Here is a 21,343-nt window from a genome sequence, read left to right as displayed (position 1 = left end):
GCACTGACCCTTGCCCTCTGCAGGCACCACGGAGGGAAACGCATTCTGGGACGCCATTCGGGACTTTCTCACCGGCCCTCCATCCAATGAGACCACGGAATGCCAGGCTCCCAAACCCATCCTGTTCGACACTGGAGATGTGAGTCGCGACTTTGCTGTTCGTGGGAATGCGCTGCTTCCACGGTCGTGGGGTTTGACCAATGAACGAAGCAAACAATGTATGCCTCCACATGTCTGTTCCTACGCATATCTCTGTTTCTGCATAAAGAATAAATAAAAAGGTTTGTTTTACACATCCCATCAGCCACGAGGCCTTCTGGGAGTGAGTGCTGCTCAAAGTATGCCACTACCAGAAGGCCGTATGGCTGATGGGATCTGTACATATATAATAATAATACAAAGTAAGAAACGCGTAACAAAAACCATGAGTGCGTCCGTGTAGCGTGCGTCGGTGCAGCGAGCGATGTGTTATTGTGTCGAGCAGATGACTCGCCCTCTCCCATGGCATCCTGAGATCGTCGACGTCCAAATGGTGACGTTTGGGGACTTTGCCGTCCTGGCCGTGCCTGGAGAGTTCACGTACGAGCCCCTTTACACAGCGCTGACACTCGCCGCAAACCAAACACGACGACACCACTTAAAATAATGTCACGTTCAGACGATGAGCCCTTAAATAAACATCTGTTGCAATCGTGCGTTCGAATCGGCACGACGCCTGTGGTGATGGTGATGATGGCAAGGTCAACTTGGTGGTCGCGGTTCTCGATGTTGTTGTGACGGTGAGCAGGACGATGTCGGGGAGGAGGCTGAGAGAAGCTGTGAAAAAGGTAAGAAACGCCTCGGCGTTAGGACGCCCACCACACGTGGGGATATCCCCGGAGCGGCCGGCCACGCAGTGTTTGACAACCGTTGCTGGGCATAAGCCCGGGCCCAAAACGTCGAGCGGTCGGCAACAAACAGCGCCATTAACGTTGTAATAGATTAGCGTCATTAACATGCCTTGGATTGAGCGAGATTGTTGCCATCAGAGCTTGGGGGAAAGGAGACGATTTGCGAGTTGCGTGGCTCCTGGGAGAACAGAGACCATGTTTCTTTGTAACTCTTCTTCTGTACCCCGGAGTAAAAACCAAAACAATATCAAAGCCATCCGAGTAAACGCATCGCGTGGTTTGACTCGCCACTTGTTGGTGCAGTGCGGCAAATCGATCGCGACTGAAGTTCATTCGGAACGTCATCACGTTCTTGTCCGGATATCTAAGCTCGATCTAGCGTCGTTATTCGTTGTAAACGTTATTACCATGCGGCAGAGGAAGATTGTATAACTCAACAAATGTGTCTTTGAAGGCTTATGTGTTGTATCGAAATTCGCTCTTTGCAATGTGAACAGCAGCGATCTCCGCATCGTGCACTTAACAGTCATAGAAGTGACTGCTACCAAATGCCCCTTGTGTAGTTTGTGCAGCATGGTAGAGTTGCGCGTATCAGGACTCCCGATTATTCTTCCGTAGGAACTGCAGAGGAATGAATTCTTCCAGTCGGTGGACGTGATGATATCAGGACTCAGCAACGTCTACACCCACTACGTGACCACCTTCGAGGAGTACCAGGTCAGCACTGCCGCCTCCGCACAAATCCTCCTCCGCCGACTCCTCCTCAACAGCTCCAATTCCGAGACTGTTTAACATACTCACAGGTTTCTCACTAGGACAAACAAATACATTTACACGGTTGTTTACGTACTGTGCGAAAGAAGTTCAACATACGTACGTGCATAACACCGTCCCCTACTTACTGGCTAATGACCATTTGGCAAGCCGGTAGTGCTCCGTGGTACCTTGTGCCGCGTAGGTACAGCTGCCGTTGGGGGGGGGGTCCCCTTGGCTAGACTGCAGCAGGGCATTGGGACGCTTGAGATGAGATGTAAGGGGCTTTGAGTTGTTGTGGGGTTTAAGTGCCCAATAAAGGGAAATGCTCATTTGCAATTGGCACGTTGTACATTGAATTCTCACGCTGACATGATTGGTTAGTGCGCTGCACTACAAATCCGGCGACCCGAGTTCGATTCCCGCTCACGGCCAACACCAGTGACGATTATTTGAACTTGTCATGGGCCTGCCCTATGTCGACTCAGTCTCAAATAAGTACCTGGTGCGATGCGTAAACATCGCCACTGGGGAGACAAAGACGGCCAGGCGTGGTGTTGAGCACTCGCCCCATTATGTGCCGTGCCGGCCTTAATAGGTGCTCGCTAAGAGCACTTGCCCCAACAGTCTGTTACGGCTATACGGGGATCTTTGTCTTTATTTGTTCAGTTGACAACGCAATTCCCACAGCCGTGCGAGAGCTCAATGTCGCATGTGTTGAGACATGCTCCGCACACCCTAACGTGGCATTAGAGGCCCCATGAGATTGTTCCAGGAGTGGACAACGTTCTGTCTTCTTGAGCAAAGTTCATTCCCCCAAATTCCAAAACGAATTTGCACTTTGAACTCACGATCACGAATGTATATTGCATGAACGTGTTTCACAGTAATGCTCACTATGTAACCACGCAAATTCGACAAGACTTGATACACTTTATGTATGTATGTTGAACTTCTTTCACACCGTACAGTGGGGGAAAAAAGTATTTGATCCCCTGCTGATTTTGTACGTTTGCCCACTGATAAAGAAATGATCAGTCTATAATTTTAATGGTAGGGTTATTTGAACATTGAGAGATAGAATAACAATAACAAAATCCAGAAAAAACGCATGTCAAAAATGTTATAAATTGATTTGCATTTTAATGAGGGAAATTAGTATTTGACCCCCTCTCAATTAGAAAGATTTATGGCTCCCAGATGTCTTTTATACAGGTAACGAGCTGAGATTAGGAGCACACTCTTAAAGGGAGTGCTCATAATCTCAGCTTGTTACCTGTATAAAAGACACCTGTCCACAGAAACAATCAATCAGATTCCAAACTCTCCACCATGGCCAAGACCAAAGAGCTCTCCAAGGATGTCAGGGACAAGATTGTAGACCTACACAAGGCTGGAATGGGCTACAAGACTATTGCCAAGCAGCTTGGTGAGAAGGTGACAACAGTTGGTGCGATTATTCGCAAATGGAAGAAACACAAATGAACTGTCAATCTCCCTCGGCCTGGGGCTCCATGCAAGATCTCACCTCGTGGAGTTGCAATGATCATGAAAACGGTGAAGAATCAGCCCAGAACTACACGGGAGGATCTTGTCAATGATCTCAAGGCAGCTGGGACCATAGTCACCAAGAAAACAATTGGTAACACACTACGCCGTGAAGGACTGAAATCCTGCAGCGCCCGCAAGGTCCCCCTGCTCAAGAAAGCACATATACATGCCCGTCTGAAGTTTGCCAATGAACATCTGAATGATTCAGAGGACAAATGGGTGAAAGTGTTGTGGTCAGATGAGACCAAAATGGAGCTCTTTGGCATCAACTCAACTCGCCGTGTTTGGAGGAGGAGGAATGCTGCCTATGACCCCAAGAACACCATCCCCACCATCAAACATGGAGGTGGAAACATTATGCTTTGGGGGTGTTTTTCTGCTAAGGGGACAGGACAACTTCACCGCATCAAAGGGACGATGGACGGGGCCATGTACCGTCAGATCTTGGGTGAGAACCTCCTTCCCTCAGCCAGGGCATTGAAAATGGGTTGTGGATGGGTATTCCAGCATGACAATGACCCAAAACACACGGCCAAGGCAACAAAGGAGTGGCTCAAGAAGAAGCACATTAAGGTCCTGGAGTGGCCTAGCCAGTCTCCAGACCTTAATCCCATAGAAAATCTGTGGAGGGAGCTGAAGGTTCGAGTTGCCAAACGTCAGCCTCGAAACCTTAATGACTTGGAGAAGATCTGCAAAGAGGAGTGGGACAAAATCCCTCCTGAGATGTGTGCAAACCTGGTGGCCAACTACAAGAAACGTCTGACCTCTGTGATTGCCAACAAGGGTTTTGCCACCAAGTACTAAGTCATGTTTTGCAGAGGGGTCAAATACTTATATCCCTCATTAAAATGCAAATCAATTTATAACATTTTTGACATGCGTTTTTCCGGATTTTGTTGTTGTTATTCTGTCGCTCAATGTTCAAATAAACCTACCATTAAAATTATAGACTGATCATTTATTTGTCAGTGGGCAAACGTACAAAGTCAGCAGGGGATCAAATACTTTTTTTCCCTCACTCTACGTAGCCAACCGTGCTAATCGGAGATTCGGCGGAAGAACAACAAACTAAACTTCTTTAGAAGGGAGTTTTCAATTTAGATTTTAAAGTGCATAGCTACAGTGGCTTCCTAATATAGAGAGCAAGAGCGTTCCAGATGGCTGCAGAAGCACAGATGAAAATGAAAGATGCAGTAACCGTCTGTTTGACAGTAAACCAAAAGCCACTGCGAGGATGACCGGAGTTTGCACGATGGCTTATGCTACTTGACGAGATCAGCAAAGTATCGTGGTTCATTCATGCCAAGCACTTTGTGTAATGAGTGCGACCTTATAATGTAACTTTACTAATTCTGATTCAAAACTTTTGTGACTGCAGGGATTCATATTCTTGGTTCTTTCGGTAAAGTCACGTAGAAGGGAAACAATAAAATACATATTTTTATTTTATTGTTTCCCTTCTACGTGACTTTACTAATTCTGTTAGGTCCGCCGATGCGCCACGCACACACGAGAGATGCTTTATTTCGTAACCTTTGCGCTTTTGCAAACCGCGTCGCGATTGCATTTTGTGTCATCAGATACAACGGTACGAAGGCGCCTCGACCATCTACGGCCCACACACCCTCGCAGCGTACGTACAGCTCTACAGCGGCCTGGCCCGCGCCATCGCCAATGTAAGCACGTCGCCGCATGCGCCTCGCACTCGTGAGTGACCGTGCGTGTTCGTGCGTCTCCGGGACGTTGTGCCATCACCCCCCACCCCCCCCCCCCCCGTGGTGCTGTGACGTTTTGTTGTGGCTTGTTCACCGAAGCCGCCAGGGAGTGACTACGATTCACAATAGATGCTTGGGTCAGATCGTGTTTGTAAAATGTGTGCCATACACCCTCCTCCACTAGAAGCAGCGAGGTAATACAATTGTCACCAAAACAACCGTGGAGGAGGGTGTGCAGCACATTTTATTTTCGTGATCTCACCCAAAAATCTATTATGAATCATTGCCTTCATGTGTTACAGGCACTTTGAAATTATTATAATAATCATGCATTTTCACCTTGGGAAGCCTTGCCGAGTCTCAAGCCTCTGTGTCAGAAGGGCACTGCTACATTGGGATGTGGCCAGTTCCAGTCGTGGTAGTTTGGCTCCGTGTCGGAAGAAACCGGAGAACCCGGAGGAAACCCAGCACGCCCAGGAGGGGGCGACACTCGGATTCAAGATTCTGTGGCTGTGCTTACATCTCCTGGCCACCTCGCAGCCCTAACCATGCAGCAGCTGCTACTCCCCAGCCGCCTCCCACTCGAGCACTGAGCAGCTCGAAATCGTTTATCTGGGAGTCACGTGGAGTTGATGTTGATGCTCTCTGCAAGTCGCACGCACGTGGTTGAGTGGAATGTGCATTCAAAACAGCACAGTGAAACATCACGGGCCTGGGCACAATCTCCTCCTCCTTCAAAGAGACTGCACGTTGTCTCGCGCGTCAGCTACACACTAGGTCCCATTTGTTTTGTCTTTACAAACCCTCTGGGCCTTCTCTCGCACCCCCCACTGCCACACTCTCTCGACATCCGACCGATGATCACATAACCAAAAGGTTGTCTCTTCACCTTTGTGACTTCTGACGTCGGCAGTGAAACTGTCGAAGCTGCAAAGGTTTAGCCCAAATAAATTCCCAGCTCTTTAACACCACTGGTTCAAGCAAGCCTGACTCTGCTGATGAGACACTGAATGTCAAAACCGATCCAGAGGATTGCTCACGTTGAACCAATGCTGCTGAAATTAGTGCTCCCAGAAGGCCGTGTGGCTGATGAGATTTGTAAAAAAACACTTTTATCGTGTATGTCGAGACACAGATATGCAAACGAGGCGTAGTGATTTGACGAATATAGGGCGTAGTCCTAACCTTTATTTAACCAGGAGATGACGTAATCTCATTGAGACATGTGACACAGCTTGGCTTCCTTACCCAAATTTAGTTTTAGTTGAAATCCATTTGTTTCTGTTTATCTTGTTGGCCACGTGTACAATGTAGGTCTTGAAAGAGAGTTCTGATTCCGGGATAATGCCTAGATATGTAAAGCTATCAACCTGCTCAATAAGGTGCGAGTCCAGAGCCATAATATGCACAGGTGGTGAAACAGGTTTGTGTCAGCCATGGAATATCATAACTTTGGTCTTTTTAGCATTGACAAACAGTTTTAGGACATTTAGTTAAAGTTGAAGATTATAAAAGACCTGAAGTCGATGCTGTTGTAACTCCTCCACGGAATTTCCAAAGGCCATCAGGGATGTGTCATCAGCAAAAGGATTAAATGTCAGAATGCAGACTGGAGATGCGTAGATTGCTGATGTACAGAGGAAACAGGAAAGGGACAAGAACAGAGCCCCGATGAACTCCCTTAGTCATGGCGAGTCCTATCAGATGATGTATTATTATTGGACGGAGACAAATTTGAAATTGTCAGATAAGTAGTTGTACATTCGTTTGATTGCACGATCCAAAGAATGTAGCCATGTTAGACTTTGCAACATGGCAATTAGATCCACGGTGTCAAATACTCTTGACAAGTCGGGGAATCGGATGGCGTAATGACGACGAGATTCGAGACTGTTGAAGACAATGTGAAGAGTATCGAGTACTGCAGGGGCTGTGCTGTATTTTAAAAAATCAAAAGCCAGATTGCTTAGGATAGAAGAGGGGATATTCTGAGATTATTATTTTTATATTAAGCTCTTCTCAAAGATCCCAATGAGAGGGGAGAGGCTTGAGATAGGGCGGTAATTGTCGGAGTCATCTGTCGCACCAAGTTTACTACGAGAGCACACGAGAGGCTATAACTTTTCCCGTGAAATTCCCCACAATGTAGAGGGCAAAGGCAGGCAGGCAGGCCATCGACATTATCACCAAAGGGAGTTTTTGGCGTGAAGAGCAAGGTGACAACTTCATATTCCGAGGTTGAGAGGAAATTAAAATGTATCGTTAGGGGGGAGTGAGGAGGGCAGGCCAAAGGGCGAATGGCAGTGACACAAAGCTGGGTGTCGGTGTTGAAGATGTGGACTGCAGATGCAAAGGGTAACCCGGGCTAGATGAAGAAGCAATGAAAGAACACAACAACAATTTAGTAACGACAATCATAACAACATTTCAGGACGACGTAAATTTCCCACATTGTAACTAGCGCCGCATTGGGTTGAACTCGCAGCACGTGACGTCGCCCTTCGTTTCCAGGGCTCGGCGCATGACCTGCCACAAGGTCCCAGCCCGCCGCTCTTCAACGAGTCCCAACTCTCGTCGAACCTGCCAGACACTCTGGCCGACAGGGCCCCGGACGGGACGACCTTTGGTGACGTGCTGACGGCCACGCAGCCGGCCTACGGCAAGGTGCGTGGCCGGGTGCGAGTGGCGACCAGCGGGCGCGCAGCACGACTATTTTAGTAGGAGCTATGTACTTTTAAATATAGATTGAAAATGTGTTTAAAACTGCTTTAACTGTTTAGTTTGTTGTCCTTCCCTTGCACCTCCGATTAGCGAAGTTGGCTACGTACGGTGCGAAAGAAGTTCAACATACATATACGCCTATTGCCGGCATGACTGTAATAATATTTGCAACTTGTAACGCGCCGCAGTATTTGTTCAGTATTACCTTAAACAATTATCAATTAATGTCAGCAGCTACTGCGCCAGAGAATGGAACTGGTTGTTTGTGGAAATTGTGACGAGTTACTGTGACACGTGTTTGCCATTCCGCGTGTTGTTCCTGACGTGCACTCCAGGGAGATGTATATTCCATCACATTCGTCAGTGGCAATCCAAGGAACTCTGTGGAATTCATGGTAAGTACATAATGTTGATATTTTAACATGGATGATTTTAATCAGGTGAGAATGTAAAATGTAAAAGCCACTACAAGAATAATCAATGCAAAAGGACTTTAAATGAAGAAAATTAAGATTATATTACATTACCTTATCGCATGCGCCACTTCCAGTTGAACTTCAGAGCAAGGAGCTTCACCTGCCTGTGCATTCCCAGAATGCGACCGCAAACTCGGCCAGCGCTTAGCGGTGCGCGCACGAAGCGCCGTCAATCAGCAGAGGCAGCGCCACTGTCCACGTCCATGCCTCGTTCCTTCATTCCACACACGAAGGGTTCGCAGCCAAACTCTGCAGTCGCCTTGGAGAACTCGGCTTCGCATTGGCTAGTGTGTCCGAGTGCAGGGGTTCATCATCATCATCATGTGCATGCCCCTAGGGGCGAGAATGAAGGTAGCGTTGGCAGCCTGGGCTCCTCACCTCCCTCCTCACCCTGGCCACGGCTGCAGCAGGGGGCAGCAGCAGCAGCGCTCCCTTCACGCCTCGCGTGTGCCCACACGCTTGGGCAATCGTGTGCACGTGGAGCGTAGGATTAAGATTCTGTCTCAGTCATTTGTTGTAAAATTAACAGAAGCGGTGTGGGTGGAGGACATTTTTTTGTGATTTTACGGAAAAGTCACGGAGGAAGGTGGGCGGTGCCCCGCCGACAAATTCATTCGTTTACCTTTTAATAGATGGAGTTTAATTTATTTTAATATTTAAAAACCGGTTAATATAACCATTTAAAAGTTATTTTGCTGAAACCAAGTGGACAAGTTAAGCCACTGTTAGTTTTTTTGGAATCAATTTCGCTGGAAGAGCCACGTGGGCACCGGTGAGCCTGTTGACGGCGCCACGTCCCTCCCACCCCCGTAACCACCACGTGGCCGCCAGGGCACGGGTGCCAGCGCAGGACGAGCCGTCCGTCACGTACGGAGTTCTTCACGGGAACTTAAGGAACCACCTGATCTAGCTGTTCCTACAGCCGTTTCCAGGATTCCACAGATTTCACTTAAATTCACGCTTTCTGTGACCCTGGCGACCTCCATGACAAAATCGTAGCCTTGTATAGGAGGCTGACTACCTCACATTGCGACGTTTATAGAAACGTTATTCTCACTTCATCTTCAAAGCCCTGAAATCTGTGACCTCAAATCTCGGCCACACAGCAGAGGTCGATGCAGAGTTTGGTTGTGACCTCCTGACCTCTGACTGGCGCAGGCCAGAACAGCCGCGTGCCGATAGATATCCACCGCTGATGGCAAATGGGGGCTCACGTCTGGGCGCTGGTGCGGAGAGAGGAACCGGCAACCCCTGTTCCATTAATTTATTTCCCAGAGGACCTTGGAGGAATAATCTAAGTCGTCGTGCACCAGTGGACTGGCACCCATGATGTGCCATAGTCAAGCTCTATCTTGTGAGAAGTGGGAATCCGCCAGTCCCGGTTGGATCTGGCCTCGGCCACTTTCTAATGGTCAGGGGACGAGGTAACCTCTACACATTTACAAGCTGTGCGCAGCACTGTGAATGCGATTGAGAAATGTGACCGACTGCCAATCTCGACTCTTCTGTTAAATGCGTGGGCAATGGAAACCAGAGGTTCCTCTTCGGCAATCTGGTCTTCCTCCTACAGCCGCGGTTTTGGGCTCCATCAGTGATATGTAGATTTATATGTTACTGTACTCGGTTAGGTTAACTATTTGCAGTTGGAGATAAGTAAATGCTAAGTGGGTCATTTGTGCAATCAAGTGTTTGTAATATGCAGTATCGTAGGAATTTAGAGTAGACGTTCGTGTGGTCGTGCCCACCGCACACGATTGGTTCGCGCTCCTGCCACCGGGGCATAGAGAAATGGTGCAATGTGTGGCAATGCTGGGAAGGCAGCGTGCCGCCATATCCTGCAGATCACGAGACACTCAAGCTGCACCAAAAACATGTGCCCCTTGCCAATAAATCGTATAAGTGACAAAGACAGGGATTCCCCCGATAGCCTTAACAGATTGTTGGGGCAAGTGCTGTTAGCGAGCACCTATGAAGGCCAACACGGCACACGAGGGGCTGGGTGGCCAACACCACGCCCGGCCGCTTTTTTCCTCTCTCGTGGTGATGCTTACACACCGCACCGGATACTCAAATTATTTGAGGCTGAAATATTGTGACACATAGGCACCCAGATATAAGACGCACCCCCCAACTCTCGCTTTAAACTACAGGGAGGAAAAAAATCTAAATCTCATAATCCAGAAATAATTAGTCTTACTGGAGAGTATAGTGAAACTTAGTGTCCATGCCAATGCAATCAGTAAGAGACAGCCATTGGAACTACTTATTGGCACACCTCATGTGAGAAAATTTTTATAACATCGCACATCGTTAAGATGTCGTTGCAGCTATCGCCTCGCGACACTGTGGTGGCGATGCCTCCCTGCCTCGCGACATGACAGGGAGCCGTCGCTGGGCTCGTGTGCCATCGCCATCGGATGCGCGCAGAGCCGCTCCTACACATTACACGCTCTGACCCCTCGGTTACCACACCTATCAGCTCGGGTGGACATTTCATCGTGAATTTGCACAGATGCCATATTTTCTGTCCGTCTGCTACAGCAGAGGTGTAGGGAATTCCAGCAAGACCTACATCTCTGCTTTATTGACCTGGTCAAGACCTATGATATCATCAGTAGGCCTGGGCTCTGGGTTGTTCTTCGTGCTTTTGGAGTACCTGACCCTCTGCTCATGATCATTAAGGACCTTCATGATGGTGAGCGGGCCCGGGTAAATCTACGTGGCCAAGAGTCAGAGCCATTCCCTGTACACCTTGGGGTGCGACAGGGATGTCCTCTGGCTCCCACATTATTTAACATCTATTTTGACCACGTAGTTCGTGAAGCCTTCAATAGCTGTACCGGGTAAATTTCCATATGGTACAGATATAATGGGAGGCTGATCGATCCCCGGGTGCGGTCAAGGGATGGCTCCCTATTGCTCAACCACGTTATGTATGCCGATGATTTGGTAATAGCTGCTCATTCACAGGAGGAGTTGGAGACGCTGCTGCTGAGACTGGAGCGTGCCACTAAGAGATGGGGCCTTACCATCAGCCCCACCAAAACTAAGCATCTGCCTGGGTATTTTGTACCATCGGACACTCCACCCCCACAACTCCCAATCGGTGATGGGGTAGTTGTGGAGAGAGTGGAGAGTTTCCCATACCTGGGCAGTGTGCTTATGACCGGCTCCAGTTTAACAGCAGAGGTCTCACTCCGAATCAGTCGAGCGGCAATATCTTTTCATCGGTTGCATAACGCTGTGTGGAAGCTACCTGGTCTTTCGCTCCGCACTAAGCTTCAGGTCTTCTCAGCCACGGTCATTCCCTCCCTTCTCTACGCTTGCGACATCTTCGCCGGTTAGAAACAGTTAGGCTAGCCTGCCTACGATCCATCCTGGGTTTAACCAGGCTGGATTGTGTGAGGAGCTCACAAATCCTTGAAAGATCTGGGCAAGGTCCCATCGGTGAGCTCCTCCGGCAGGCAAGGCTGCGTTGGCTGGGTCATGTAGCCCGCATGCCCAGCCACCGCGTGCTGAAACAGCTTTTGTTCGGTCGGATCGAGGGGGCTAAACGGGCGCGGCACGGGCTGGAGAAGAGATGGAGTGATGTGGTACATGAGGACGTGGAGCTGAGTGGACTTGCCAATGACTGGTACCAGCGGTGTCAAGATCGGCCTCTGTGGAGGAGGCTCGTGAAGGATGCTACTGGGCAGTTGGAGGTAGTCGCCCTCCAACAACAACGGAGGGCGGAGGAGCGACGCTCACAACAACGAGCGGAGCACCGGGTAGCTAAAGCACAGCAGGTTGGCACAGTAGGGGGCACAGGTGGTGCATCAGTCAGTCATCTCAGTCATCTTAGTCAGTCGACCCGTGGCACTTGGGTCTGCCCCGTGAGCTCCTGCCCACGGGCATTCGACACTTCACGTGGCCTCAAGGTGCACATGGCCTGGCACAAGCGTCGTGGTGACATCACTGCCACTTAGTGGCGAATGGCGGTTGTTGTTGTTGTGTCTCTGTGTATGTGTGCCTGTGTCACTGTATTGTGTCTGTCTATGTGCCTACGTCTCTTTCGCTCTGTGTGCCCATGTCTCTCTGCTCGTGTCGTTGTGCCTGTGTCTCTGTGTATGTGTGCTTGCGTCTCTCTGTGGGGCTGTGTCTGTGCGCCTTGTCGCTCTCTGTCTCTCTGTGTGCCTCGGCTCGCACTGCGTCTGTCCAGCGAGGTGGGACCTTCCTGACGGTGGAGTGGCACAATCCCCAAGCCGGGAACTGGCGCGTGATTCACACAGACGCATCGTGGGAGACCAGGTGAGACGCAGCCCGGGTACTGTCGCGGACGAGCCAACGATCTGTCGCCTCTCCTGCTGGGGAACACGAGAGGGGGGGGGGGGACGTCTCCACGTGCCCTGGCCAAGCCAACGTGTCGCGTAGCCACTCCAACCACTGTGATCGTGCCTGTGCTGGAGAGATGTGTTTGACAGCGGTTTACATGTTATTCCATTCACGTTAGCGTGAAATTGCTTTTGCATAGCTGCGGTTCAACAGCACTTTGTAGCTGCTATCTATCAGTCAGTTGTTGAGGTCTTTAATGACCACAACAACTGATTATCACTGCTTGCTCTAATAGAGAGGACAATTGTATCAGCTTCTGCTGCTGCTATTATTATTATTGGTGGCCGTGTGACATGTATTGTAATCCGGTGGAGTACAGAAGTTTATAAGCGATGTTTCTTCAGTCCACAAGGAGCTGAGAGCACCTCCGTCACATGCACCAACAACGCTTTTAAACTCGTTTATTTTCACTTGTACAGAATCCTAGTGCACATGTGCAGAATAAGAGACTCTCTCCTGTGTGCGACAGCCGCTACGAATAGCATACCATGGATCATCGAACTTCGCACTGCCCCAAATATACATGTGAAGGCAGTAGGTGGGTGAGTGGGTGGGTGAGTGAGTTGATGAGTGAGTGCGTGCGTGTGTGAGTGGGTGGTTGAGGGAGTGAACGTGTGGGTGGGTGAGTGAGTGATTGGGGTGGTTTAGGGAGTACATGAGAGAGTGGGTGGGTGAGTGAGTGCGTGCGTGCATGAGTGGGTGGGTGAGTGACTGAGTGAGTGGGCAAGTGACCGAATTAGTAGGTCTATCTGCAATTCACCAACTCTTAAGACAGAGTAATTGATTGGCTAAATCACTTAGAAGCGAATCTCTGATGGGTGCCACTCCATTGAAACCATCTTCACTGCTCGCGCAGTCCCCGTAGCGGCTTGCACCAGAGGCTGCCCGCTGCTACGTGCTCGTTCCTCTCTGACGGAGACTTCGCCTCGCACTATTACGCAGGCCGCACCTCTACGCATCCATGCAATTAATTAATTAATCACAGCCCTGCTATTCAAATGGTGTACATAAAAAACCCAACTTCCACATGCGGTGTCCTTATCTTGGTCAAACACACCGAGAGTACAGACCTCCCTAAAGGAGCAGAGCTCCTGCACGCCACACAGGCCACCTCTACGCACCACACAATGAATGCATTGATCACCACTCCAGTTGCACTTGATTGTTGAATATCGTCCCAAAGTATAATTAAATGTGTACAGTAATACCGCAAATGTTATCAGGGCAATTTTTTCAGAGATACCCAATTGTTGATGTCTAATCCTCCGCTCACTTCTCAACAGCCGAGTGAATATTGTGCAAACAATGGCTTTATACCTTACACAAGAGTCTTTAACAGATGTAACCCGCGTGTTAAGATTGGTGGAAATGGAGCCCCCTTGCATGTCACCACCGTGAAATACAAAACATGTTTACGATATGAGCACGAAGCGTCAAGAATATACAGTGCTATACGAGCACATTTAATAATCAATTTTAGAAACTCGGGTGAAATTAAGAAGAGCTATGGCAGTTAGATATAAACAGGGGGGTAGACTGAACATCAGCAGCAAGGCAGTTCCCGATTGCTGGTCAACGTGCGACTTGAATTGGCTACTTCTCACCACGCGGCGATTAATGATCGATTTTTTGGGTAAGATCGTGCTTGTAAAATGTATGTCGTACACCCTCCTCCACCCGACGTGGCCAATTAATAAAGTTATCGCGTGAATAAACGTGACCGATTAATGACCGCTTGAGCAGCACCACCGGTGATGTTGGCGAACGTTACCGGTGGCGCATCATCAGATATCTGGCAGCCATCTAATGAGGCTGTTGTTAGAGGAGGGTTTACAACACACACTTTCCTTAACGCGATCTGACCCAAAAATCTATTACGAATAATACTTTTGGTCGTAAATGCCTACAAGTGTTAAATTCACCGTGCTTTTTTTTTACTGTCGAGCATTGGGAGAGAGAGCACCGTTCTCTCGAGCGGATCAGGTGGGAAAGCGAACGTGAGAGAGTGAGATGAGCTTTGTAAATGGCTACAAGGCCGTGGAGGGTCTGGGCAGGTAAGATGGAAACCAAGTGGCATGTCTAGACAGTAGAGCAGAAATGTGCAGTGCACGTTATCACGAGTCAGGGAACAGGGAATTAGAGTGTGGAGTACATTTAATCATTGAGTGGGGTGATGGCAATAATTGTTCCAGAATAATTTGAGCAACCAGCTGCCATTGTCCACACTTCATGAACGCAAGCCGTCGTCATTCTGAGAAAAGGTGGCTTAACGACACGATTGACACCTCCTGGTGTCTAAATACAACAATAATTCAGTACATGGAGCATTCGCGCTTTCACTCTCATCGCGCAGGGCTATCACGAGGGAAGGTGCTGTTTTTCAGTCGACAGTAGTTTCGCAGTTGGGGACAGTGTTGCTGTGCGTGATCCCAATTGGGTAACTTGTGAGTAACTTTTCCAATTTAAAACATTTGGACCATAACACACATTATGCTCTCTCTTGCGAATGACGTCTCGGGAATTTTGCTGTGAGCGCAGTATTTTTTGGTGAATACAGGCCCCAGAATTAATACACACCCCAGAATTAATAACGCCCCAGAATTAATACACGCCCCAGAATTAATACAGGCCCCAGAATTAATACAGGCCCCAGAATAATACACACCCCAGAATTAATACAGGCCCCAGAATTAATACACGCCCCAGAATTAATACATGCCCCAGAATACACGCCCCAGAATTAATACAGGCCCCAGAATTAATACACGCCCCAGAATTAATACAGGCCCCAGAATTAAAACAGGCCCCAGAATTAATACAGGCCCCAGAATTAAAACAGGCCCCAGAATTAATACAGGCCCCAGAATTAATACAGGCCCCAGAATTAATACAGGCCCCAGAATTAAAACAGGCCCCAGAATTAATACAGGCCCCAGAATTAATACACACCGCAGCATTAATCAGGGCGGCCAGATTTGGACCGTGGTGCCGGCATACAATGACTTACTCATTTCGAAAGACGTCGCAGGAACTTAAACGTACGCCGTGAAAGAGACGTCGTGCATTTTACGAATTAACACACTGCAGTAATAACCAGGACAGCCTGCCGGATTCGAACTGTGACCCTATGTAATAAGCGGTCAATGCGCTTCTGCTGTTTGTGTCACCGCCCCGATATACAAGTGGTCTTATTTCCACTACCAACTTCGGAATATGCTTCTCATAAATGCTTCAAGTAGGCATAGCTCAAGGGTTGTTACATTCAACTTATCAACGCACTCCAGTGTAAGTACACAGAAGACCCAAGACGCTTAGCGAAATGTTTCCAACGTGATAAGAAGATCTTATGGGACTCCCTTGTCAGTAGAATAAATAAACCTTTTGCAAGGAATCATGTCTCCATTTAACCATACATACTTGTGATGAACATGGTAATATATGCAAGTATGTGTGGTTAATGCAGACATGATTCCTTGCAAAAGGTTCTGTTTTGGTATTTTAACATCTTAACACAATTGTTTTATTGCCAGAAAAGGTGAAACCTATTCTTATAAGAAGATATTTGCGCCCATCATTGGGCAAAATTGTTGTATCATAAAATGTTGAGTTTTGTTGGCAAGATCTCGCCGACAGAACAATTTAGGCTTGAGATTAAATCCCTGTATAAACCACGGCTGCTCATCTCTCCACGTGCATCAGAGTGGAGACTGGGGGGGAAATTCCTCAGGACGACAGAAGAAGTTGTTTCTGAATGAAAGGTTACGACCACTGTTATTGTGACACGGCCATATTCCGACAGAGGAAGGTGCTCTGCTGTGCAAGGGCTGGAGTTCCTCATGCAAACATTTGTGACGGTTTGGGGGGGGGGGTTTCAGACAATACACAAGAACTCAATGGTTCAGAAACCTCCAACCCTGTCGAAAAACTGCAGAACTAAACCTGATAATCACGCAAAGTAGTATGGACTGACGCATGCTTGGAATTGCACTTGAGAGACATAAAATGAAACACGGAGATGAGAGAACACATGCAGGCTAATGACAGCATTCAAAGTGAGTAGGGCTTGGGCCAGACGTGTCCCAGCTAGAAAGGACGATGGGTGATAGTCAATAATAATAACGGAGCAGCAACCAAGGGATATAATTCATCTGAGAGTATGTTCACTAAGGACACAGTGATACATTCAATTCATATGGAGGATCATGAGGGGGGGGGGCTTCATTCAGCAGTGGATTGATCACAGCTCATGACGTTGCTTTATGTTGCATTCTTTTGCGTACGTGTTAATTTCACGCGATCAGAAACGTCGAAAGAGAGAGGCTGTCCTTTGGGAGGCCACCTTCCTCACTGTCAACCGAGTCCAGACACATCATTCAGTCAGCCTGGGTCTGTCATGAACACCGTGCATTATCCCCAGACCTCGGCACAAAGCAGTTTGCTGGCTCCAAAAAAAAGGCAGACACCAATTCTCGGGACAACTGTCCGGGTCCAGCACGAAGTCCGACCCGTGCCAAGGCGGCATCCCAAGCTGTATTTTTTCCGCACACTGGACCCGCAGTGTCACAGCGAGTCGCGCTCGTGGTGTGTGTCGTTTCTTTTGCAGATTCATTTGGGACAAGGGCATTTTCGGGCGGAGCAACGCGACCGTGTATTGGGCCATCCCGGCCAGCGCGGAGGCCGGCAAGTACCGCGTGCGCCACTTTGGACATTACAAGCAGAAGAATGGCACGGACTTCACTCTCCACCCCTACAGCGGAACCTCGCCACTCTTTGATGTCGTTTGAATGAACGCCTCAAGAATGAAATCCTGTCTCGAGTAAGAGTCGGTGTAATTACGTGCAAGGATAACAGGGACAAATTTGTTCTGTGATTTTGTAAACGTTCAAATGGAGTTGAAGCAGAGAACTTACACAACAACCTCCATTCCAATAAAAAAATATATAATCTCTGCAAACGTATAAGCTGTGTAGTGGTTTGCCGCACAAAGTAGTCATTGTATAGATTAATTTAATGAGAGATTTGGTTGTAATTAGGGGTGCGCGAGATATTCGCTTTAACTTCAAACTCAGCCAATTACCATATTCTTTTAATATTCACATTCAGCTGAATTATTACAAGAAACACATGTGAAGTGGAATAGAGTAATACCTGGGTTAACTAAGTAGATGGCATTCCATGACGTCACATCGTTTTCAGAAACTGCGTTACCAAAGGTTGATGTAACATGGGAGGCATGGGGGATGCATTCCAGGACTTCAGAGAAGGGGCATACAAGAGGAAACCATTGCTGCATAGTTGCCCTGAGCCTGGCTGCTTGGTTTAAAATGGTCTTTAACGTGGACTGTGCTAACCCCAATGAACGCACCACTTCACCAAAGAGATGGATTTAAGCTGCACTTCTTGCCCAGTCAAGGGTGACTAACACAAGATGGTCGTCGGTTGGATGACATCAATGGGGGGGGGGGGGGGGGGTGGTAGTAAAATCACTTTATCATTGTAAAAACCCCACATGGTAACGTTTAACTAACACCAGGAGCCCGAGCAATGGCGAGGCGGGAGAGGGGAGATCGGGGAAGAAGCGCGCTGGTCGTGCCAAGTGAGGGGAGACTAGTGAAGACGCCCTGACTGACTGCTTTCTGGCAATGAAGTCAACAAAACCCACTCGATCGCGTTCACACGACACACGTGCACAGCGTTTAAAACTTTTTACTCTTTTGAATCGATTTGCATCATTTCTCAAGTTGTTTTTTTTCCGAAAATGTTTGTTGTTGCAAAAATAGGGGTGCGAAGGCGCCCCCTCCATGGACGACTTCGCTCTAAAGGAGCTTCGTTCCCATAGGATTCGTCAACCGAGGCATTACTCTACTGTATAACAACAACCGCCATTCGCCACTAAATGGCGGTGACATCACCATGGCGCTTGTGCCAGGCTATGTGCACGTTAAGGCCACATGAGGTGTCGAACGCCCGCTGGCAAGAGGTCACGGGACAGACCCAAAAGTGTTTCTATTTGGTGTTTGAACATCTTGACACCTGCTTTATTGCCAGAAAGGTTAAAACCTATTCTTATTATTTTTCATAATTGGATACTGCCAAAAAAGGTCCCATGATAATCCCAATTTGGCAATTATTGTGTGGTGTACTTTTAGAATCTGGCAAATTTGGAGCCTGACGCTGGCACACAATGGCCTACTCTTGCGAGTGACTTTGGGTGTTTTAACGTAGACTCTGAAGGAGACGACACATTATTATTCCATTTAATAACACTTGCAGTGATAACCAGGGCGGCCGCTGGATTCTAAGCGTGAACCTCTGCAACCACTGGGCCCCGTCATCCACCAAACCGAAATAGTGAAAGATGATATTCTTCACGCTCCTATTTTCTGCATCAGTTTACATAACGAACATGGCTCGCGATGAATCTCACGCAAATACAATGATACGTCTACCTAATTTGAGTCATTTATAATCCGTTACCAAGTACGTACTGTACTTACGAGTACTATACTGTGAATGCACTTGAACAGTTTTGAAAATGAATTAAAGCTATGATACGTGAACCCCAGGCTGTGTGTGAGGCTCTGGTTGTGTGTGTGAGGCTCTGGCTGTGTGTGTGAGGCTCTGGTTGTGTGTGTGAGGCTCTGGTTGTGTGTGTGTCAGACTCTGGTTTTGTGTTTGTGAGACTCTGGCTGTGTGTATGTGACTGGCTCTATGTGTGGGGAGCGGTAGTGTAGCGGTTAGCGCGCTGCGCTATGAACCTGGCGACCCGGGTTCGATTCCCGCTCACGGCCAACACCAGTGACGATTATCTGAACCGGTCCCGGGCCTCCCCTAGGTCGACTCAGCCTCAAATGAGTAAACATCGCCACTAGGGAGACAAAGGCGGTCGGGCGTGGTGCTGGCCACCCACCCCCTCGTGTACCGTTCCGGCCTTCATAGGTGCTCGCTAACAGCACTTGCCCCTATAGTCTGTTAAGGCTACACGGGGGATCTTTGTCTTTTTGTGTGTGTGAGAGACTCTGGCTGTGTGTGAGACTCTGGCTGTGTGTGTGAGACGCTGGCTGTGTGTGAGACGCTGGCTGTGTGTGAGACGCTGGCTGTGTGTGAGACGCTGGCTGTGTGTATGAGGCTCTGGCTGTGTGTATGAGGCTCTGGCTGTGTGTGTGAGGCTCTGGCTGTGTGTATGTGAGACTCTGGCTGTGTGTGTGAGACTCTGGCTGTGTGTGAGATTCTGGCTGTGTGTGTGAGACTCTGGCTGTGTGTGTGTGAGATTCTGGCTGTGTGTGTGAGACTCTGGCTGTGTGTGAGATTCTGGCTGTGTGTGTGTGATACTCTGGCTGTGTGTATGTGAGACTCTGGCTGTGTGTGTGTGTGATACTCTGGCTGTGTGTGAGATTCTGGCTGTGTGTGTGAGACTCTGGCTGTGTGTGTGTGAGATTCTGGCTGTGTGTGAGATTCTGGCTGTGTGTGTGAGACTCTGGCTGTGTGTGTGAGAGATTCTGGCTGTGTGTGTGCCTCAAATATTGGAAGAAGTCACCCCCTGTGGGTAGCTGGCTGGGGTGCCATCTGTTTAGGAGGTGCTGGGGGCGATGTGGAGTCTGGGACCAGGAAAGGCACCGGACAGAGATGATCTCCCAAGCGAAATGCTGAAGGAGGGTGGCGTTTGTGCACAGACTGCCCTATATGACATCATAACAACAGTCTGGACAACTGGATGGGTTCCGCAGGATTGGAAGGATGCCCTGGTGGTCCCCCTCTTTAAGAAGGGGGACTGCACAGACTGTAACAACTACAGGGGCATCTCACTCCTCAGTGTGCCGGGAAAGGTCCTGGCAAGGATTATTCAACATCGCCTTGCCAGGCACGCTGAGGAGAGGCTTGCGGAGCCCCAATGCGGTTTCAGGAAAAGGCGGTCCTGCACAGATGCCATATTTTCTGTCCGTCTGCGACGGCGGAGGTGTAGAGGATTCCAACGGGACCTACGTGTCTGCTTTATTCACCTGGCCAAGGCCTATGATACCATCAGTAGGCCTGGGCTCTGGGTTGTTCTTCGTGCTTTTGGAGTCCCTGACCCTCTGCTCACGATCATTGAGGACCTTCATGATGGATGAGCGGGTCCCGGGGTAAGACTACGTGGCCGGGAGTCAGAGCCGTTCCCTGTGCACCTTGGGGTGCCGCGGGGATGTCCTCTGGCTCCCACATTATTTAACATCTATTTTGACCACGTGGTTTGTGAAGCCTTCAATTGCTGTACCGGGGGAATCTCCATTTGGTACAGATATAGTGGGAGGCTGATCGATGCCCGGGTGCAGTCAGGGGATGGCTCCCTATTGCTCAAACACGTTATGTATGCCGATGGTTTGGTAATGGCTGCTCATTCAGAGGAGGAGTTGGAGACGCTGCTGCTGTGGCTGGAGCGTGCCACTAAGAGATGGGGCTTTACCATCAGCCCCACCAAAAACAAGCACCTGCCTGGGTATTTTGTACCATCGGACACTCCACCCACACAACTCCCAATCGGTGATGGGGCAGTTGTGGAGAGAGTGGAGCGTTTCCCATACCTGGGCAGTATGCTTATGACCAGCTCCGGTTTGACAGCGGAGGTCTCACTCCGAGTCAGTCGAGCGGCAATATCTTTGCATCGGTTGCTTAGCTCTGTGTGGAGGCTGACTGGTCTGTCGCTCCGCACTAAGCTTCAGGTCTTCTCGGCCGCGGTCATTCCCTCCCTTCTCTACGCATGCGAGGTGTGGACCCCCCTGATGGGGCGTCTTCACCGGTTGGAAACATTTAGGCTAGCCTGCCTACGATCAATCCTGGTTTAACCAGGCTGGATTGTGTGAGGAGCTCACAAATCCTTGAAAGATCT

General features: G+C 48.9%; 1 protein-coding gene across 1 annotated transcript in view; it reads left to right on the top strand.

Moving 5' to 3' along the window:
* The window catches only part of ASAH2 (N-acylsphingosine amidohydrolase 2), a 41,114-nt gene extending 23,172 nt beyond the window's left edge, over nucleotides 1-17,942 (top strand). Inside the window, exons 12-20 of the mRNA XM_032959122.2 lie at nucleotides 24-139; nucleotides 485-579; nucleotides 788-827; nucleotides 1,509-1,607; nucleotides 4,775-4,870; nucleotides 7,421-7,573; nucleotides 7,966-8,025; nucleotides 12,305-12,393; nucleotides 17,081-17,942. Of these exons, the coding sequence (XP_032815013.2) occupies nucleotides 24-139; nucleotides 485-579; nucleotides 788-827; nucleotides 1,509-1,607; nucleotides 4,775-4,870; nucleotides 7,421-7,573; nucleotides 7,966-8,025; nucleotides 12,305-12,393; nucleotides 17,081-17,261 (929 nt within the window). The 3' untranslated portion in view covers nucleotides 17,262-17,942. The remainder of the gene's footprint in view (nucleotides 1-23; nucleotides 140-484; nucleotides 580-787; nucleotides 828-1,508; nucleotides 1,608-4,774; nucleotides 4,871-7,420; nucleotides 7,574-7,965; nucleotides 8,026-12,304; nucleotides 12,394-17,080) is intronic.
* The last annotated feature ends 3,401 nt before the right edge of the window (nucleotides 17,943-21,343 follow it).

Source organism: Petromyzon marinus, chromosome 22 (assembly GCF_048934315.1).
Source record: "Petromyzon marinus isolate PM22_M1 ecotype Great Lakes invasive population chromosome 22, UKy_Petmar_22M1.pri1.0, whole genome shotgun sequence".
Classification (NCBI taxonomy): Eukaryota; Metazoa; Chordata; class Hyperoartia; order Petromyzontiformes; family Petromyzontidae; genus Petromyzon; species Petromyzon marinus.
This window is presented reverse-complemented; position numbering and strand designations above follow the sequence as displayed.